This window comes from Bubalus bubalis, chromosome 5 (assembly GCF_019923935.1).
Source record: "Bubalus bubalis isolate 160015118507 breed Murrah chromosome 5, NDDB_SH_1, whole genome shotgun sequence".
Lineage (NCBI taxonomy): Eukaryota > Metazoa > Chordata > Mammalia > Artiodactyla > Bovidae > Bubalus > Bubalus bubalis.
This window is the reverse complement of record NC_059161.1, coordinates 35,675,910-35,693,824: the sequence shown is the minus strand read 5'-3', so window position 1 is coordinate 35,693,824 and position 17,915 is coordinate 35,675,910. Positions and strand designations below refer to the sequence as shown.

The 17,915-nt window shown below is 47.3% G+C and overlaps 1 protein-coding gene across 1 annotated transcript; it reads left to right on the top strand.

Moving 5' to 3' along the window:
* Positions 1-2,921: 2,921 nt before the first annotated feature.
* Positions 2,922-17,195, top strand: ERRFI1 (ERBB receptor feedback inhibitor 1). Its single transcript, XM_006076672.4, has 4 exons — positions 2,922-3,080; positions 13,333-13,528; positions 13,640-13,716; positions 14,573-17,195. Exons 2-4 carry the CDS (start codon positions 13,407-13,409, stop codon positions 15,754-15,756), a joined length of 1,383 nt encoding a protein of 460 aa, XP_006076734.1. The 5' UTR covers positions 2,922-3,080; positions 13,333-13,406; the 3' UTR covers positions 15,757-17,195.
* The last annotated feature ends 720 nt before the right edge of the window (positions 17,196-17,915 follow it).

The window sequence follows — 17,915 nt, the reverse complement described above, 5'->3', positions numbered from 1 at the left end:
ATATAAGTCTAATGTTCTAGATGCTATGTTTAGAATCTTTTATATAAAATAACATCAGATAATATAAATTCCTTGGGAGGTGACCTCAAAATTAGATGGATTCGGAGAGATGTAAAAAAACATTCTGACTTTAAATTTCTTCCTTACTGGAGATAATTTAAAACATGCTAGATTCAGTACAAAGAAGGTACTTTCCCCCCTAAACCTCTAGACTAGTGTTCTAATCTGTGAAAAATCACCAAATGATCACTTGATAAACACAAAAGGCTCATTTCAACTTGCTTAGCATTTTCCTTTTAAACTCTTCCCCAAATATTCCACAGTATTATTGACATGCTAGTGCTATTACAAAATATTATTAATAGAGTCTTAGATAAAAGATTTGTGGGGTTAAGTCTTCTCATGTAATTCATCCACAGCTGAGAAAGCCATATTATGTGAATATGATTATAAGCAAAATTCAGTAAGCCATCAGCTATAACTGGTTTTTCCTCCAAAATGAATAAATCAAAATGTGTATTTTGGGGAGGGGGATAAATTAGGAGTTTGGAACTAAAATATCCACATTATATCTAAAATAGATAATCAATAAGAGCCTACTGTATAGCACAGGAAACTATACTCAATATCTTATAATAACCTATAATAGAAGAGAATGTTAAAAAAAGAAAAAATTATACATATATATATAACTGAATCACTTCATTGTATCTCTGAAACTAACACTACATTGTAAGTCGACTATTTCAATAAAGAAAAATTTTTAAGATGTTTATTTTGCAAGTTTTAAATAGATCAGAAGAAAAAAATTGGATTCATGAGGAATGACTCCTGTGATTTTGTGAGTTTGTTTTTTTTTTATATAATTTACCAAAACATTAGGCCCTCATTCGGCTCCCAGCTCCCAATCCTATAGTGAGTATCCTTTTGATCTTCTTTCTCTAAAGAAGGGGTGTGTTTGATGGTTGCTCTAGTGATTATCACTGTTTAATGAATGAGAGAATGTAAAAGCTCGCCAGTAAGGCCAAAGCACAAATTACAGCTGTATTGTGGCAACTTGAAATAGTGCAACTAGGGTTCCTTTTGGGTGAAACTTGAGCTCAGCTAAGTCCCCATTCATTAAATGCTGGACTGTGAGGTCTGAAAAGATGTCCTCTGGCAAGTTCTCATGCTGATCCCTTTTTTACACTGATAACAGTTGTATGGGTAAGCTGTAAACTTTAGTGAAATCAAAATGGGGTCGGGAGGAAATCTGTGTAACTGTGAATCAAAAAATCTAGTTGATTCGTAAGAAAGTTAGCATTAGTTATGCCTAATTGCCATCATTTCCTAAAATAATACCAAATGGCAATAAGAAAACTTAACAGAAAGATGGAACAACTGAACTGTTGATAAATAGCCTAGCCATGAAAATGACCTAAGAAAATGACCCAAAAGAGCCCATCAAAATGGGGGGATAGAGTTCTCTTGGCTAAATATCTTGCACATAAAAGAGTTTTGTTTTCTTGTTTTATCTTTCTTTCTTTTCTTTTTTCTTTCTTTCTTTTTTTTTTTTTTTTTTTTTTTTTTTTTTGGAGTTTAAGGCCTTGAATTCAAAATTAGGCCTTAGAATTAAATTTAAAAGAAAGTAAGTAAATAACAGTGTGGAGAAGGCAAATCATTTCGTGCAGTGTAAAGTTAATAGTTAACCTGATAATGAGGTCGCAATCTCATTCCATATGTTAAACTACCCCAATTAGGCAGCGCTAAATGTCTAACTATCCGGCATTACTGCTGAAATGCAAAAAGGGCCTCTGCAGAGACCAAAGAGGTCAGCAGGAGGTCTCTGGCCTCTACTCAACAGAGTACCATTCAGGGGATTTGTTCTAGTTAAAACTGGAGGGTTTCTGTCTGTTTGCTTTTTTCTTACTTTAGTTACTCTTGGTTTGTTATCATTTGTATTATTTATTTTACGGTTAAACTATAAGCCTAAGTTGCATCACTGGCGCCCTGAGAAACCTCCTCCCGCCGGCTCGCTGGTGTTTTGTCCTTGGACATCAGTGGCTGCCCTGATGCCAAGAGATGTTGAGGTCTGCGTGGGTCTATTAAGTAAACAAGAGATTGGAACTCAAGCGGACACCGGGTTGTGGGTGGGGGACACCTTCTGGAAGCCCGTGGGCGGCCCTATCCGAGTCAAATGCCAACCAGGCCTGGGCTCCATGTGCAGACGTGTGGTCAGAAGAGAGATGACCGGGCACCCACACGAATGTGGCCTCGCTGACCCTCGCCGTCTCACACTGTGCCACCCTGCCCACGCTGTCCTCCGATGCCCCGCTCTGTCCTTTCTTGCCTTGCGCAGACCCTTGATGCCCCGCGCTGTCCGTCCCACACCTTGGCCCGCTGGCCTCGTGGTGAGCGCGGGTCCTGCAGGCGGGAGACGCGCCCCCCACCCGCCTCTCCAGGCCGGCTCGCAGAGGCTCTGCTCGCCTTCCCGCAGTACCTTCGGCCCACCCACGCGGCCCGCGGACAGAGGAAGAGAAAACCCTCCCCAGGTCTGCAAACGATGGAAACCCCGTGCGAGGCATGGCGCCACCTTTGGTTCGGGCAGGAACCGCGGCCGAGGCCGGGCGGCCTGCACTCTTCAGAGGAAGATTCAGGGGAAGGAGTGCCCGGAGGCGGGCAACAGCCTCCCGGATTTGGGAGAGCAGGGGGACGCCCGGGCCGCAGCAAGCCAAAAACACATCCCTCGGGAGACAAAGACTGCTTCCCTGGCGAGGGGCCACCCGACGCCAGTGGACCCCACGAGAGCACCTTGACCGCGACATCGCCCCTTTAAGGGGCTTGAGGCCGGGATTGGCTGCGCGGCGGAGGTGGGGCTGTGAGCGGCGACGTCACGGCCCCGCCCCCCCCCTTGCTATATAGTGAGGCGGCGGCGATAGCGACGACGGCGGCCGAGTGCGAGCTTGGAGTGCGAGCGGGAGCGAGCGGCTGGTGTTGGGCGAGGCGCCTGCGCGGTGTAGGGCCCCTGAGCCCGAGTCGCTGAGACAGCCGGGACGGACATGCGCGGGAGGGCGCCGTGGGGCAGCCGCGGCTCTGGTGGGGTAAGGAGCCTATGGGCCCGGGGCGGGAAGGGCGGCGCCGCGCCCCTCGGGACTCCGGGCGGGTCCCCGGGCTCGAAGAGGGTCTCCCGGCGCGGAGTCTCCCGGGACGAAGGGAGGGGCCGGCCCGGCGCGCTGGAGACGCGCGGCTCCAGGAGCGGCGAGCTGGGGTCCTGCGGCCGCGGGTTGGCGGCGGCCTCGGGCTCTTTCCTCCTCTTTCCCGGGGCTGCGCGAGTCTGGTCCACACCGCGCGCCCGCAGACTGGGTCGGAGAGCTGCTGGGGGCCGGGATCGGCGCGGGTTCTGACCCACGGTCCCACTGCTTGGTCTCGGCGACGACAGTCATCCCCAGTCGGTGTTCTTAATTCATCCGGGCAGCCCTGTGCCCTTCTTCTCCTCCCAGGAACGCGATTCTTTGCTAGAACGTCCTAAATGCTGTCTCAAAAGGGAAAGAACTGCAGAATTATGTTCGAAACGTGAACGCTTATTAGATATTTCGCCTCTGTGCCTGTGTGTATTTATATGTATATCGTAGTCTTGTACAAATTAGATGACTCTTTCATCAGGATTAGTACTGTATTGGTACTTGCAAAGTCTTTATTAGGATTTCGTCATTGCTTGAAAGAAACCAGTCTCTTACCTGATAAAAAAATATGAATAGATTGTTAGTCATAAACTTAAGTGCAGTCAGAATAGAGACTGTAGCTTTAAAAGAGATGTGTTGGTGACTTTAGGTACACCTGCAACACAGGTAGGGCAAGACTGGTTTCTAGGCAACTGTCAGGGGTGAAGAAAGGTGAGGTTAAAATGCTTTTTCCCCCCCCTTCTCTTCTGGAGAACAAGTGTTCTGCAAAATTTCAAGCTTTTATAAATCTGTTAAGAATGCAGTGAGAAAGCATTTGTTGAGAAGACTGAGGCATCTGATTAAGTTCACCATACCTTGTCTTGCTTTCTTTTTTTAAACTGCATTTCTGGTTTTTTGTTTGTTTTTCCTTTTTCTTTTCTTTTTTAAACCTCACTGGAATTATGTAGTTGTAAGTGGAGTTTTTCTTAAAGGCATTTTGATACCCATTTCAGGAAATGACCAAGTTTCGTTAAGACCAAAATGAAAGAAATCAGGTCCTTGTTAACAGGCTGACAGTGATTGGTTATCAGTATGTTATCAATCAGGCCCGTTTGCAGATATTAGCAAATTTGAAGAGAACTACAAATTGGTTATAGCATGGAGTTCATTGCCTTCACTTCAAGCACAGAGGTTTCCTTTTCAGCTGTGTGTTCTTGTGGACACTCACTGGGACTAACATTGTATAACCCAACAGATACTAGATTGTAAACTCCTTAAGGGCAGGAACCCTGCCTTGCACAGCTTCTGTCTTAGGCAGCTTTGCACATTAGTTGATGATTGATAATTTCTGGAAAGCGTGTTTTACATTTTAAAATTCAGCAGGATTGCACCAGTCACTGATAAAGCTCAGAAAGCAAATCTGCTTTTTTCGAATGGCTGTTATGAAATGTCTGAATTATTCGTATTTTTGACAGATAGGGAGAACCAGAATTGTGATGCACTGGGTTTCCTACTTTAAGTTCACAGTGGACGCTAGTCGCTGGGTTCTGTGAGATTTAATTACAGTGTACACCTGAGTTTTTGTGTGGAAAGAGCTCTTAACTGCCGCTCCTCGGAAGCCAAACCAGATAGTACTTCCCTTCTGCTGGTAGTAATGGTAGCTTTTAAAAGCAAGTCACCCAAATTACAGGTGCAATCTAACATGCTGGAAACTGACCTGAATTTCTGCATACCATCAGGTTTCTTTAGAAAGATGAGCAGAGGAGGGGAAAGGTGGTGCCAAGGGTAATTCCAGGAATTTGAATGTCACCGTCTCCCTCTAGCAGAGGCACAACTCTTTTCTTGATCTAAATACAGTTGAATCGGTACAGCAGCATCAGGATTCCTGGAGCATCCTTTGGTGCTGCTGTTTGGTCACGCATTTTAAAAGCTGATGGATAATTTCGTTTTAGAGAAACGAAATCTTGTGGCATTCTGGCATTATCCGCACAGCATAAACACATGCTTTATAAAGATAGATAAAATTGGTAAGTTTCGAGGGTTCTGAACCTAAGTGACTAGCTTCATACAGCAATTATTTTAAGGGAGAGTTAGCATGGGATTCAGATTTCAGAAGAGAGAAAAAAAGAGTTCTGCCATTTGGAGTCACTGCTACTTGAATCCAGTCCCTGTACCATCAAATTGGGCAATATTACCAAAAGGCTATTGAATATATCTTTTAAATATGGGGCTGTGGCTACATGAGTTAGCCCTTTTCAACTCCAGAGTGCCATGATTCCACAAAACATTACAGTCTAACAGAGGACACAGTAGGAAGGCAAGGATGAGAAGATACTGTCCAAGAGCGCTTGTTAAATAAAGGCCCCCCCAGAATATGAAACTCGACGAGTCACAGGTTGTCTTTTGAAGATACTGTTCCCCCCTGCATGAAATGCTCTCCTCCTGAGTCTTCTCACGGCTGCCTTTTCTTCATCCTTTAGATTCACATTTGAAAAATCACGCAAGAGAAGCCTGCCTTCACTGCCTGCGTGAATAGGTCCTCATCCCTCCTTGTCCTCTTATTGTTCCCCATTTGGTCCCTTGGCAGTGACCACAATCTGAAACTGCATGCCTGCCTGTTACCTCTCTCCTCGCTAGACTGGGCCTTCCTCAGGCAGCACCATGTCCCTTTCAATGAGCGTCGTATCTAGTCAAAAAGAATAAGCATCTGGTAGCTGTTTGTGAAAATATCAGTGAAACCATGCCCGCTTAAGAACCCATGAGCTAAACACAGGAGCTGAGTTCAGTCTTGCTCTGCCCAGTGGACCAGTGCTCGGGTTCTGTTCTGTGTATCAGTCTCCCCACCTGTAACCAAGAGGAGGAGAAACGTGGCTGTTGCCTACAAAGCAGACACTCTAGAAAGGAGAGGTGAGGAAAGTGTAGCTAGGAAGATGCTGGACCGTGCTGACCCTTAGCAGATAGGAGGATGCTTCACCTCACTTCACCCCCTCCTCTGCAAAATGGAGATCATGATCCCTGCCTCTTCTTACAGGGATGTTGTGGGGATCAAGTGGGATGACATGTTAGAAAGTGTTTTGTCATTTGTGGAACACTTTCCAAATACAAGACATTCTATCATTATATTCTGGGTCTTACAGTAGAGCCTGATTATAAGACTCTATTGTAATAATGCCTCACAGAGATCCAGGCTGGGAGTAGATTCAAAGGAGGCTCTCTGGGTATATGTTGTGACCCCTTTTTATGGGTGAAAACAGACCTGCATTATTATCAAACGGATTAAATCAAGCGGAGCATCCCTGTGTCACTAAAGGTCGAGGGTCTCAAAGAACTGTTTGAGGTGGTCACAGAGTAGGTCAATACCTTAATCCCCCCTCTCCTTTTAGAGGATAGATAGGACAGAACTGCAAGTAATAACTCTTACTGGAGATCTGAGGGACTGGAGCTTAAATAGGAACTTTGATACACTAAAGGTAACCCAAGAAAAACTGTTACCAGTCAACAGAGCCCCAGGACAGTCTGTCTGAGCCCCCCCAAAGACTTGGGCTCCACAGTGGCTCAGATCATCCATCCGTCAGCGAGGTGTGTGGGAGAACCTGGCTCAAGCCTGGAGCCTGGGTCCCTCTGCTCTGTGCCTCCAGTTCCTTGTCTGTAAATGAGGGTAATCACAGGCACCCAGCTCCCAGGGCTGTGGATTAAATTAGGTAATACACATGAAGCACTTAGAACAATGCCCGTCAGATAAGCATCCAGGGAACTAGTGATTATGCTTGCTGAGTTTCTGTTCTCTGTAACAATCCCAGGTTACCCACTGGGTGACTTAAACGCTCGTTAAATAAATTTGAAGTTTGAAAGACACGCTTCCCATCATTAGACTATTGTGCTCATCGTCATTAAGATTTGAATAGAAATCCTGTATCTCCTACAATTGGAAACCTACCATGCACGTGTCTGAAAGGAATAATATTTTTCCCTGCAGTGTGTCTGTGTGTTCTGCTGATGCTAGTGGTGCTCTGTAGGGAAGGGACAAAGGACAAAAGCATCTGTTCTTGCCGCGGGGTGTTTCTGCTGTGTCACCGGGGCCGTGTGGGAGACGGCGGGAGTCCAGAGGCTGGCAGTGACCATGGAGTTGAATACATAGGTTTTCCATTGGCTTGCCATTTCTTAAAATACTTAGCTAGAAAATATTATGAATTATTCCTGAACTTAGATCATCCAGCTTTGACTGTGACAGAGTGAAGGTGAAATATTCTCCTGGTCGCGTTGGTTTTTACCACCTGCCAATGGGCTATTATGTACCAGGCCTGGAGCTGCATGAGGACGAAATATGTCCATTCCCACTGGGCCACTCATTTCTTCACAGAAACCACGGAGTTTCATTCCATGTTATTAACTTCGTTCAACACCCTTGTAAGTCATCTGGGCATTCAGGGTGAAGCTGTTGATGCTTCCACAGAGCAGCCCCTACCTTGCGGCCCCCTCTCTTCCTCTGCCCTCCGCCCCTCGGCAGATCACACCTGTTAAAATCTGAGCAACACCCTGAATTAAAGCCAGTGATTTTTGAAGAGCCTTCTGCTTTCAGTGAATCAACTCAGACCACACAACACCATAGCAGTTGTGAACACGGAATGTGTTAGGTGAGGAGCAAATCAGTAGGTTTTCTCATATTCCTAATAAAAGTGAAAACCCTCAGAACAGCCAGACTGAATGTTCAGTGCAGATTGCTCGGCCATTACTGCTGTAGACACTGATCACAGGAAAAATAGTGAGGTTTGGTTTGGTTTTCTTTTTTTTACTTTCCCAAAGGTGACTATTTTAGACATTTTCAGAATGAAAGATGAGTTGGTTTCTTTGAGGGGTTGGAGGGGTATCTAAAATCCTGGTATTTGTCACAGTCTGAAGTCTGTTTCTTTTTTCTCAAATTTTGGCTCTAAATATAGTTACCTGATAGCTCCCTGGATATGGAAATTGTTAGGGAGGTAATTGTTAAATGCAGCTGAGGAGACCATTTATCACCCTGAATAAACAGAAATCAGGTTCTTAAACCAGATTGAAAGAAGGAAATTACATCACACTTTTAAATAAGGAAGCACTGAGTAGAACTGGATGAGTCGTGTGACAAAAATGTGCCCCTCCCCCTCTCGTGGATTGCTTCTGAGATTTATTAATGAGATCTGTGGCCAGGTAAGCATATCTAGGTTACTGTCTTAAGGTAGCCTGGTTTTTTAAAGAACAGTATCAAAGAGGTTATCCTCAAACAAAAAGCATGTGATTTCACCTATTTAATAAAGAATGTGGAATGTGCTTTTGGGTGTACCCCCCCCGTTTTTTTTTTTTTGGTTTTTTGTTTTTTGTTTTTTTTTTTTTTTAGGAAAATGAACTTAAATTTAGCAGCAAAAACACAGTAGGTGCCTTATAATCCAGAAGAGAAGGTGACATTGTTTCTGTTGTTAGGAAGCCCCTACCTGATTGCTTTAAGCAAGCATGTAGTAACAGCTGCTAGTTTGGAAAGCTACAGTGTTAACCATTTAAGCTTCTAATCTTTTTACTGCTGCTGCTAAGTCACTTCAGTCGTGTCCAACTCTGTGCGATCCCATAGACGGCAGCCCACCAGGCTCCCCTGTCCCTGGGATTCTCCAGGCAAGAACACTGGAGTGGGTTGCCATTTCCTTCTCCAAATCTTTTTACTACCCAGTCTCAAAACCGTCTGCTTTGGGCTTTGGAAATGAATTTAGTAAGCATTCCTTGCCGGCTCCACGTCCCTAGACTTGTTGTATTATAATTGACCAGTGTCACCAAATGTTTATCCCTTACAAATCTGTGCTTTTTCCCTTCTTCACTGATTTATATTATAAATTACATGAGTCTTTCATGTAATTACTTTTTTTAAAAAAATAAGGTGAATGTTTTCTCAGAGTCCACTTAATAAGCACGTGTTAGAGATGAATGAAGCCAGGATCTGTTGAAGGAGGGGAGGCGGAGAGTCCTGATGTAGAAAATCAGCATGATAGAAGGGGACTAGGGCACAGCACAGAATAATCAGGCCCTGGAGACACTTCTCTGGCTTTTCCGGAGAAAGCAGGTTCACGGAGAGGATAGCCTGAGAAGCCGCCCTAAAGGATATGTTGATTTCTAACAGCAGTTTGGGGAAAGGAGAAGCGAGAGCTTGAAAAAGGTGGACTGGGGCCTTGTTCCGGAGGCCTTCAATGGCAGGCTGAGCGGCATATATGGAGAAGCCTTTGAAGGTCTTTGAGCAGCGGAAGATCTAAGCTGGAGCTTAGGTTAGGTCAGGGACAGAGATCCAGCGTGTAGGGTGGATTGGGGATCTTCATAGCCAAGGCAGATTAGGACGGAAGGAAGATAGATTTGAGAAAAACAGCATATAAATGAGCTCTGGCCCTTGGTGATTCAACGCACGTCTACTGTGGCTCAGGATAAAAATGGTGCCTTTGGGAGACGTGTGATCTGCTTAGACCGTGAACTAGTTTGGGAAGGGAGTGTGGCAAGAGGGGTTTGGTTTGTGGAGTTCCAGATGCCAGGGGACCATCCAAGTGGAAAGGTAATCACCAGACAATAGGACATACAAAGTGGAGGCTTGAGCCAGGGCTGGACCTGGGATTCAGGAGCTGTGATGCGGGGTTGAAGCCCTCTACGGGGATCAGAACTCAAGGCGGCGCCCAGGTTGTTAGGACAGAAAGTAAAGGGGCAACCTCAAGAAACAGATGGTTTTAGGGTTGTCCTTTGTTTTTCCTTGAATTAAAAAAAAAACAAATCAAGTGATGTTAACAGGAAAAAGGAGTTCATACCTGCCATTGGTACTGAACAGCATTTTCAACCCTAAAAGGCTAAAGATTAGTCCACATATTTCAGAGGAGCTACCATAGCCAAGATTATGGAGACCCTGGTCAGTGTGCTAGGCTGCCCAGATGCCCATCAGGTTTCGTGTTTCTGCATTTCATCACCCAGTGCCATCTTGGACTTGTAGATCCTGGTTTTCCCCAGGACGGGGGAGGGGGGTATCTTTTGCAGTTGTTTTCCTAATGAATCTTAAGGCAGAGCTCGTTTAACACATGTAAGGGGACAAAATTCACAACACAACAGTATCAGCTTAAGTTTCCTTGAGCTCCGCACACATTTCTTTTAACTCAGGGTTGACCAATGGATGGATCCACCACCCCTACTCCAAGGAGTACATATATTGAATGCTTCTAGAGTTTTTTGAGAGGCATAAAAGAATTCCAGGTGGTTCCGTCCCACACCCAAAGTTTATTGCCTGGGGAACACACTGTAGAAGTTGGCTTCTGGACCCCGAGCGGGCTGCCCTCCTGGGAGTCCACCGTGGGGGGAGTTATTCTCCAGAAGGAGAGAGAGAGAGCAGCGACACTGCCGCGGAGCTCCCCGTGCGAGCCAGTGGGAGGTTTGGACAGTTTCATAACACAGCCCATTCACAATTCCCCATTGAAATGTAGAGGCAGGTCACCTTCGATGAATGCACAAAGACACTATTGTGGTCACAAGCGAGCTGCCTTAGTGAACACAATTCTTTTTATACTAAAAAAAAAAAAAAAAAATTTTTTTTCCCCTTTAAGAAAGCTAACAAGTAGGTGATAGAAACAATGACCGAAAAATAACTTTTTCTAGAACATATACAGAATGTTAAGGGACCATTGACAACGGAGGGCCAGGATTCCGAGGCCATTTCAGCAGAGGCGATGGTTACACAATCACTCTGTTGAAAGCGAAGATTTAGATGGCATTAGGAGTCTGACACACAGTAATTACTGGTAGTTCTTGTTGGCCTGCAGACAGGTGGGGGCTGGGCCTCCACAGTCCCCCGCAGCACTTTCCTGTAATCTGGATGGGCGATCTTCAAACGTGTGCTTTCAAACCACTTAAATACCATATTCTTCTTCCTCTCTGGCCTTTCATTTTTCTATCACCACAGATAGGCTCCCTGTCGTCCTGCCAGCGCTTGTAGATCTCTTAGGAAGAGCACTCTAAACCACCGGGCAGGGACAGAGAAGAAGTGTCTAGCAAATCTTTTTCTAAAGCTTGTCTTTAAAATTTTTTCCTTAGAGCTTAAACTGAATTCAAAGGAAGTAAAAACACATTTCGCTGTGTTCCTAATCTAAAAACCAACCCTCAAAAACAACAGAAAAGACCTCCCCTAAATAACTTAGATTTCTGAAATGATGGGTTCTCCCCTGCTTCTTTATCTTTAGAGACTGATGAAAGATAAAGTTTGACTATTAGAAATAATATTTTAAACCTGTTAAGTCTCTGCCTGGTATATTCAAACAGCTGACTTTGGGAGAGTGAAAAAGCTGAGAAGTGATAATTGGGCCCCCGGTCCTTTGTCACTGAAACAGTACCTTCTCTACATTCCTTTTTACAAAAAAAAAAAAGAATATTTGCAGAGTGTTTTTCTAGACCCTTAACTTAAAAACAGCTCTGTGCCTTACATATCGTATACATTCAGTTGATACTGACAAATCTAATAGTTTGATGGCGTTGTACAAACACATTCAACAAACATCTCCTTACCCAGCACCTCCTATTCAGGTGGTGATAGTTAATGACTGGGACACAGCTTCTTTCCTGAGCTCACAGTCTCGTAGTGGGTGATAGATCGGTCCCTAAAACAGAACCCTGACCCGTGTGCCGCTTCCCTCTGCTCCGCACACCCATCTCTCTCGTACTCAAGTCACCCACAGCCCTCAGCGCAGCACCCAGCTCTCTCGGTTTGTTCAAACACAGTTGCCGAGTGGATGAGAACGGGTCATAAAGTGTATGTACACATCACAGAAGGGGTCACTGTGACGCAGAGGGTCGACAGGGTATGTTCTCAACTTGTTCTAAGCGGATATGAGTATCTGAAGAGGGGGCAGAGACGGGTGCTAATCATGAGTACACCTTGCCAACGAATACAGGAAACTAAAGAGAGGCAGTGGGGACTGAGGGGAGAGGGGAGGGTTGGAGGGCTCTGAAGAGAGGGGCGGCTGGATTAGGAGAAATTGCACTGACTTGGCCTCTGTCACCCATGCCTCACAGCGAGGCAGCACATAAATTACCAGGCACTCCACCGGGGAGAATGCAGAGAATGCAGACCGCAGTTTGCCTTCAAAAGGGAGGAGGATGCTGTCCAGGCCTCTGCCCGAAGCCGGTCATCCTGCAGAACTTGATTTTTTTTACAGGAGAACAGGAGTGAGTGTCCTCTGTGCGTGAGGACTTCTTGATTCCTGCACAAGTAGTGACTGGAGAATTTGTCTTCCCGGGGCCCATCCCCACCCCCCACCACCACCCCCAACCCCTGAAATACAGAATCTAAATAAGTGCTGGGCTTGTGGGGTCATCAAGTGACAGCTGTAGACCCTCTGCTTCATCAAAGCGTTGGGTCTTAGTGAACAGTGGTGCTGCCGTATTGAACACAGTAATTCCTGAAATGACTCTTAGCCTGGGACAGGGTGGGGTGCAGGGAGTAAGGAATGAGCTCCACGCTCAGCGCAACCACACGGGCAGTTCGGTCTACTAGGAGGCTGGAGAGTTGTCTGTGTGAGGCCTCTCTGTGTGCACTTGTCTGCCCCCCACACCCAACCCCAAGGTCTGCCCTGGCCTGAGACGGACTGTTTCTCATTGGCTGAAAACATCTCAAATCTTAGTATTTACTGCATGCATGCTAAGTTGCTTCAGTCATATCCGACTCTCTGCAACCCTGTGGACTGTAGCTGCCAGGCTCCTCAGTCCATGGGATTCTTGAGGCAAGAATACTGGAGTGGGTTGCCATTGCCTCCTCCAGGGCATCTTCCCAACCCAGGGATCGAATCCACATCCCTTAATACCTCCTGCATTGGCAAGGAGGTTCTTTACCACTAGTGCCATCTGGGAAGCCTGTATTTAACACCACCACCCGTACCCCCCAAAAAAGACTTTTAGTGTTGGTATTTAAGTAACCTCATGAAAAGTAAGAACTCAGTAGTGTCACGACGTGCTGCGGTCCATGGGGTTGCAGAGAGTCGGACACAGCTTGGTAACTGAACAGCAGCAGCAGCAAATGTAAACCTGACTGGGAGGAAGTCTGTAACTGGATGTTTCTGTTCCGCAGGCCCTGAAATTCTCTCCCCCCAAGTTCCTCGTGTTTGGGGATTGTTTACCCTGCTCTTAACCTCCTCTGTACCCATCCCCTCCCCTCCACCAGGCAATGAAAGCCACTGGTTGACCGTACGCATCCCTGGGCATCACAAGTCTGAAGACGTCCCAGAATAAGGCACAATGTCCATGGCAGGAGTGGCTGCTCAGGAGATCAGAGTCCCGTTAAAAACTGGGTTTCTGCACGATGGCCAAGCCTTGGGAAGCTTGAAGGCCTGCTGGGGTGGCCGCAGCGAGTTTGAGAAGTAAGTGCAGGATGTGGGGTCGCCAGAGCCCCCAAGCGGGTGACATTGGAGTGAGAGAGGGGACGTGGTTGCTACTTGTTTGTGACCCAGATGTCCGTCCTTCCCTTTCAGCGGCTTTTTAAACATCAACCCAATAACCATGGCCTACAGTCTGAACTCGCGGGCGCAGGAGCAGCTAACCTCCATCGGTACGTATCCAGAGCGTCCTGAGAACCTGGGTGGCTTCTGCATAGGGAGAGGAAGCTAGCAGCCCCGAGGGAGCCTGTGCCCCAGTGCTGTTTTCTAAATGAGGAAGTGACGGAGGCCATTTCCGACAGGAGTCTGACCCCTAGTGGCAACAGATCCTGAAGTAAGCGTGTTCTTGTCAGGCTCTCGGTGGCTCAGCCGGAGTCACGGGTCTCTGTGTGGAGGCGTGAAGCCACCCCAGCCAGGAGACACACTGAACTCACCAGAACCTCGGACATGAGCTCTCTTCTTCCTTACTAGCTTCGAACACCTGTTTGAAAGTAACAGAATAGTACAGATACTGACAGAAACTTAGACGAATGTGTGTATCATCAGCCCTTCTAGATTTTTGCCAAGGGCTGCCTGTCACATCGCGGGTGAGTCTCCTGGCTCTGGGTATCGCAATGGGCCAGGTAAGGCCTCGTCTTATCTCAGGCCTGCCCTGCGTGTCCTGGGTGGCCTGTCTTGCAAATGGCCAGGTTGGTGTGGCCTGGCTCCCCAAATTACATGCTGTTCACCTTCCGTGGACTTCGCACACGTCACAGAACCTGTCTGGGGTGTGTGGGCGTGCGCCACGCACACGGCCAAGACGATGGAAGAGATAATTTGTTCTTTGAACCAGATCAGGTGCGTTCCCCGCCTCTGGCCCTTGATTACACCCGTGGCAGTTGCCTGGGTGTGCTCAGTGTTCCAGCAGCTGGTGTTTCACCACAAGTGACCCAGCCGAAGGCGACAGGAATCCAGGCTGCTGGGGCGGGGTCCAATTCCCCCCGTGGGGAGAGCACAGACCATCCTCCATAACCTCTCGTTTCCTTCCAGGGCGCACCTCCAGATCCACCCTGATGAGCAGCAGCCACTGTGCAGAGCACGGCCCCCCTCCGAAGTCCCACCTGCCTCCCCTCATCATCCCCCCAAGTGAAGGCTGGGGGCAGCAGGAGCAGGACCGGGTGGCGTGTGGACTGAAGAAGCTGGCGGTGAACGGGGTCTGTGCCGCCACACCCCCGCTAACCCCCGTCAAGAGTCCCCTGTCCCTCTTCTCCAGCTCAGCGCCCTGCGAGCGGGGCTCCCGGCCCCTGCCGCCACTGCCCATCTCCGAGGACCTCACCCTGGACGAGACAGACTGCGAGGTCGAGTTCTTCACCAGCTCGGACACGGACTTCCTTCTGGAAGACTGCGGGCTCTCCGACTTCAGAGCCGACGGCCCCGGCAGGCGCAGCTTCCGAGGGTGCGGACAGATCAACTATGCATATTTTGACACCCCAACCGTCTCCGCCGTGGATCTCAGCCAGGAACCTGACCAGGCGGCCGGGGCACTGAGTGCCAACCCCCCTCCGCCCCAGGCCCACCGGAGACTGAGGAGGTCTCACTCAGGCCCCGCGGGGTCCTTCAACAAGCCGGCCATCAGGATCTCCAGTTCCGTGCACAGGGCTTCTCCCAATTCCGACGACGACAAGCCTGAAGTTCCCCCTCGGGTCCCCATCCCTCCCCGGCCGGCCAAGCCAGACTACAGAAGGTGGTCGGCCGAGGTCACCTCCAGTACCTATAGCGATGAGGACAGGCCCCCCAAAGTCCCACCGAGAGAGCCCTTGTCCCGGAGCAACTCCCGCACCCCAAGCCCCAAAAGCCTCCCCTCTTACCTCAACGGGGTCATGCCCCCCACGCAGAGCTTTGCCCCCGACCCCAAGTACGTGAGCAGCAAAGCCCTGCAGAGACAGCACAGCGAGGGGGCTGCCGGCAAGGCACCCTGCATCCTGCCCATCATTGAAAATGGGAGGAAGGTGAGCTCCACGCACTACTACCTGCTCCCTGAGAGGCCACCCTACCTGGACAGATTCGAAAAATTTTTTAGGGAAGCAGAAGAAACACACGGAAACACCCCTGTCCACCCCCTCCTGGCCAATGGCAGTATCTCTTCAGCCCCAGAAAAGCTGGACCTAAAGCCACGAGTGGACCCGGGAGGCCATGTGAAGCGCAAACATTTCTCCTACGTGGTTTCTCCTTAGACCCTGGAGTCCCAGCTCAGCAGAGATGCCATGGGAGCGAGTGGTTCTCTCGCAGTTCCCCAGACCTGTCAAGGTTCCCTGGGAAAGTCCAGATCACAGGATCAGAGAGTCGAACTCTCCGTCTGAACGGGAAGAGCTTAGAGAGTCGGGAGGTGCTGAGGTGCTGAGCATCCCTGGCCGTGTGAGCGTCAGAGAAAAGTCTGCTCAAGCCTGTCATTTAAAGATGCGCTGCAGGGAGGAAGGACAAGGGACACGCATCTGTGCACGCTGGACGCCTGCGTCTGCACTTGTGGTAAAACCATAGATTCTAGTTGCAAGTTAACCCAGTAGTTCCTGTCTTAGAGTAATATATATTTAGAACAAGAAAAACTCAAGCTGGAGGATGGCTCCTGAGAGACTGAAAATTGAGCAAATGGGAGAAAATACAGTATTGTTTAGCTCAGAATCATAAAATATTATATATATATATTATTATTATTTTTGCATAATAAGGTTGAAGATTGCCAGCTCTGAGGCCTCTTCTGTTTTGTTTCATTTATTTTTGCAAGCAGTTTTTCCATGGAGGGCAGGCCATACATTCTTTCCGTGACTTCACCTGCCTGCTTTAAGTCGTCCTGAGACCTAAATCCTGTAGGTCTTGCTGGAGGTATGGCAGCAGCTTTGGTACCGTATTCTCACCTGTCTGGGTCTCATATGAACAATGGGAAGGTAACAGAATAAGTCACTTTTCCTTACCATTCCTTCTCTGTTCCACCCCCAGGAAATGCAGGACACATGGGGAAAAGCAAACTCTTGGCCAGTGTTGAGGATGTCAGTTGAGGCAATGAAACAGTCAGCTGTTGGGTTGAGAGTATCTGTGTGGAGATGTGTGTTGTGGGTTTCTTTTTTTTTTTTTTTTTCCTCCCCTATTTTAGTTGCATATGAATAAACAAATACAACACAAGCTGGCCTTGTGTTGCTGGTTCCTCTTCAGTATTTCCTGGGGATTATTTGCTTTCTAAGTAAAACCCTTCTGACCAACAGCCCAGTACGTCTTAAGACCGGAGGTCATATCACCTACTTTGGAAACTCTCACAGCAGGCTGCTCTGCTCGGATCTGGTGAGACACAGAGCTTATGTTGCACTTTGACGTGCTTCGCTGTATTTATCTTGTGTAGAGCAGCACAGAAGAGATGGTGCTCATTAACAGCAGTACCTTACTACAATGTTCTCCACATTAAACAAGCTGTTTACAGTTTAAACTGCTGAGTGATGTTATTTGAGCTATTTAAAGCTTATATTTTAGTATGAACTAAATGAAGGTTAAAACATGCTTTAGAAAAAGGCACTGATTTCTGCATTTATGTGTACAGTATTGGACAAAGGATTTTATTCATTTTTGTTGCATTATTTTGAATATTGTCTTTTCATTTTAATAAAGTTATAATACTTATTTATGACACCGTTAATAATGTTTCTTGCCTACACTCTTATACAATTTTGTGTCTCGAGTAGTATGACAACTTGACCATTTTTAAGCACAAAGGAAGATGTTTTGCAATCTAATGTACACTTGAAATTTACCATCATTCCCTAAAATGAGAAATAATTTGAGCAATTTAGATTTAAGTAGTATACAGACAACAGCAAAAATGAGCTGTTTGTATTTACCTGTAACAATTTAAAGGGTACTTTGAATTGATGCTGGTATGTTGCCATGGAAACAGTTTCCATGTGGGGAGGGATGTCCCCATCAAGTGGACTGTAGCAGGAAGGAACCAGCTCTGACATGGACGTGACATGTCTCATCTTGGGCTTGAGGACTAGCTCTGGATTGCCCTGGGTCCTTTGGAAGGCCCTGCTTTTTGCTTGACCTGAGGCCCCCAAAGAAAGTACAGCCTGCCCTGGCCTCTCAGAGTCACAGTTTTGGGAAGTAGGAGGATACAGGGATGCTGTTGGGGAGGGCACCCTCCCGTGCAGTGTCACTCGCCTAGTTTCCTTTGCTCTCCTCTGCCCTCGAGCTTCCCACATGACAGCAAAGCTTCCGTGACATTGACTGCATCCTCGCCTGTACTGGGTTGCTGCCAGTGTCAAGAGTCAGGATTCAACACACACAATCTGGGCTGAAAGTCCAGTGCAGGCTCTTTCTAATGACCTGTTGGGCGGATTCTTCAAAATCT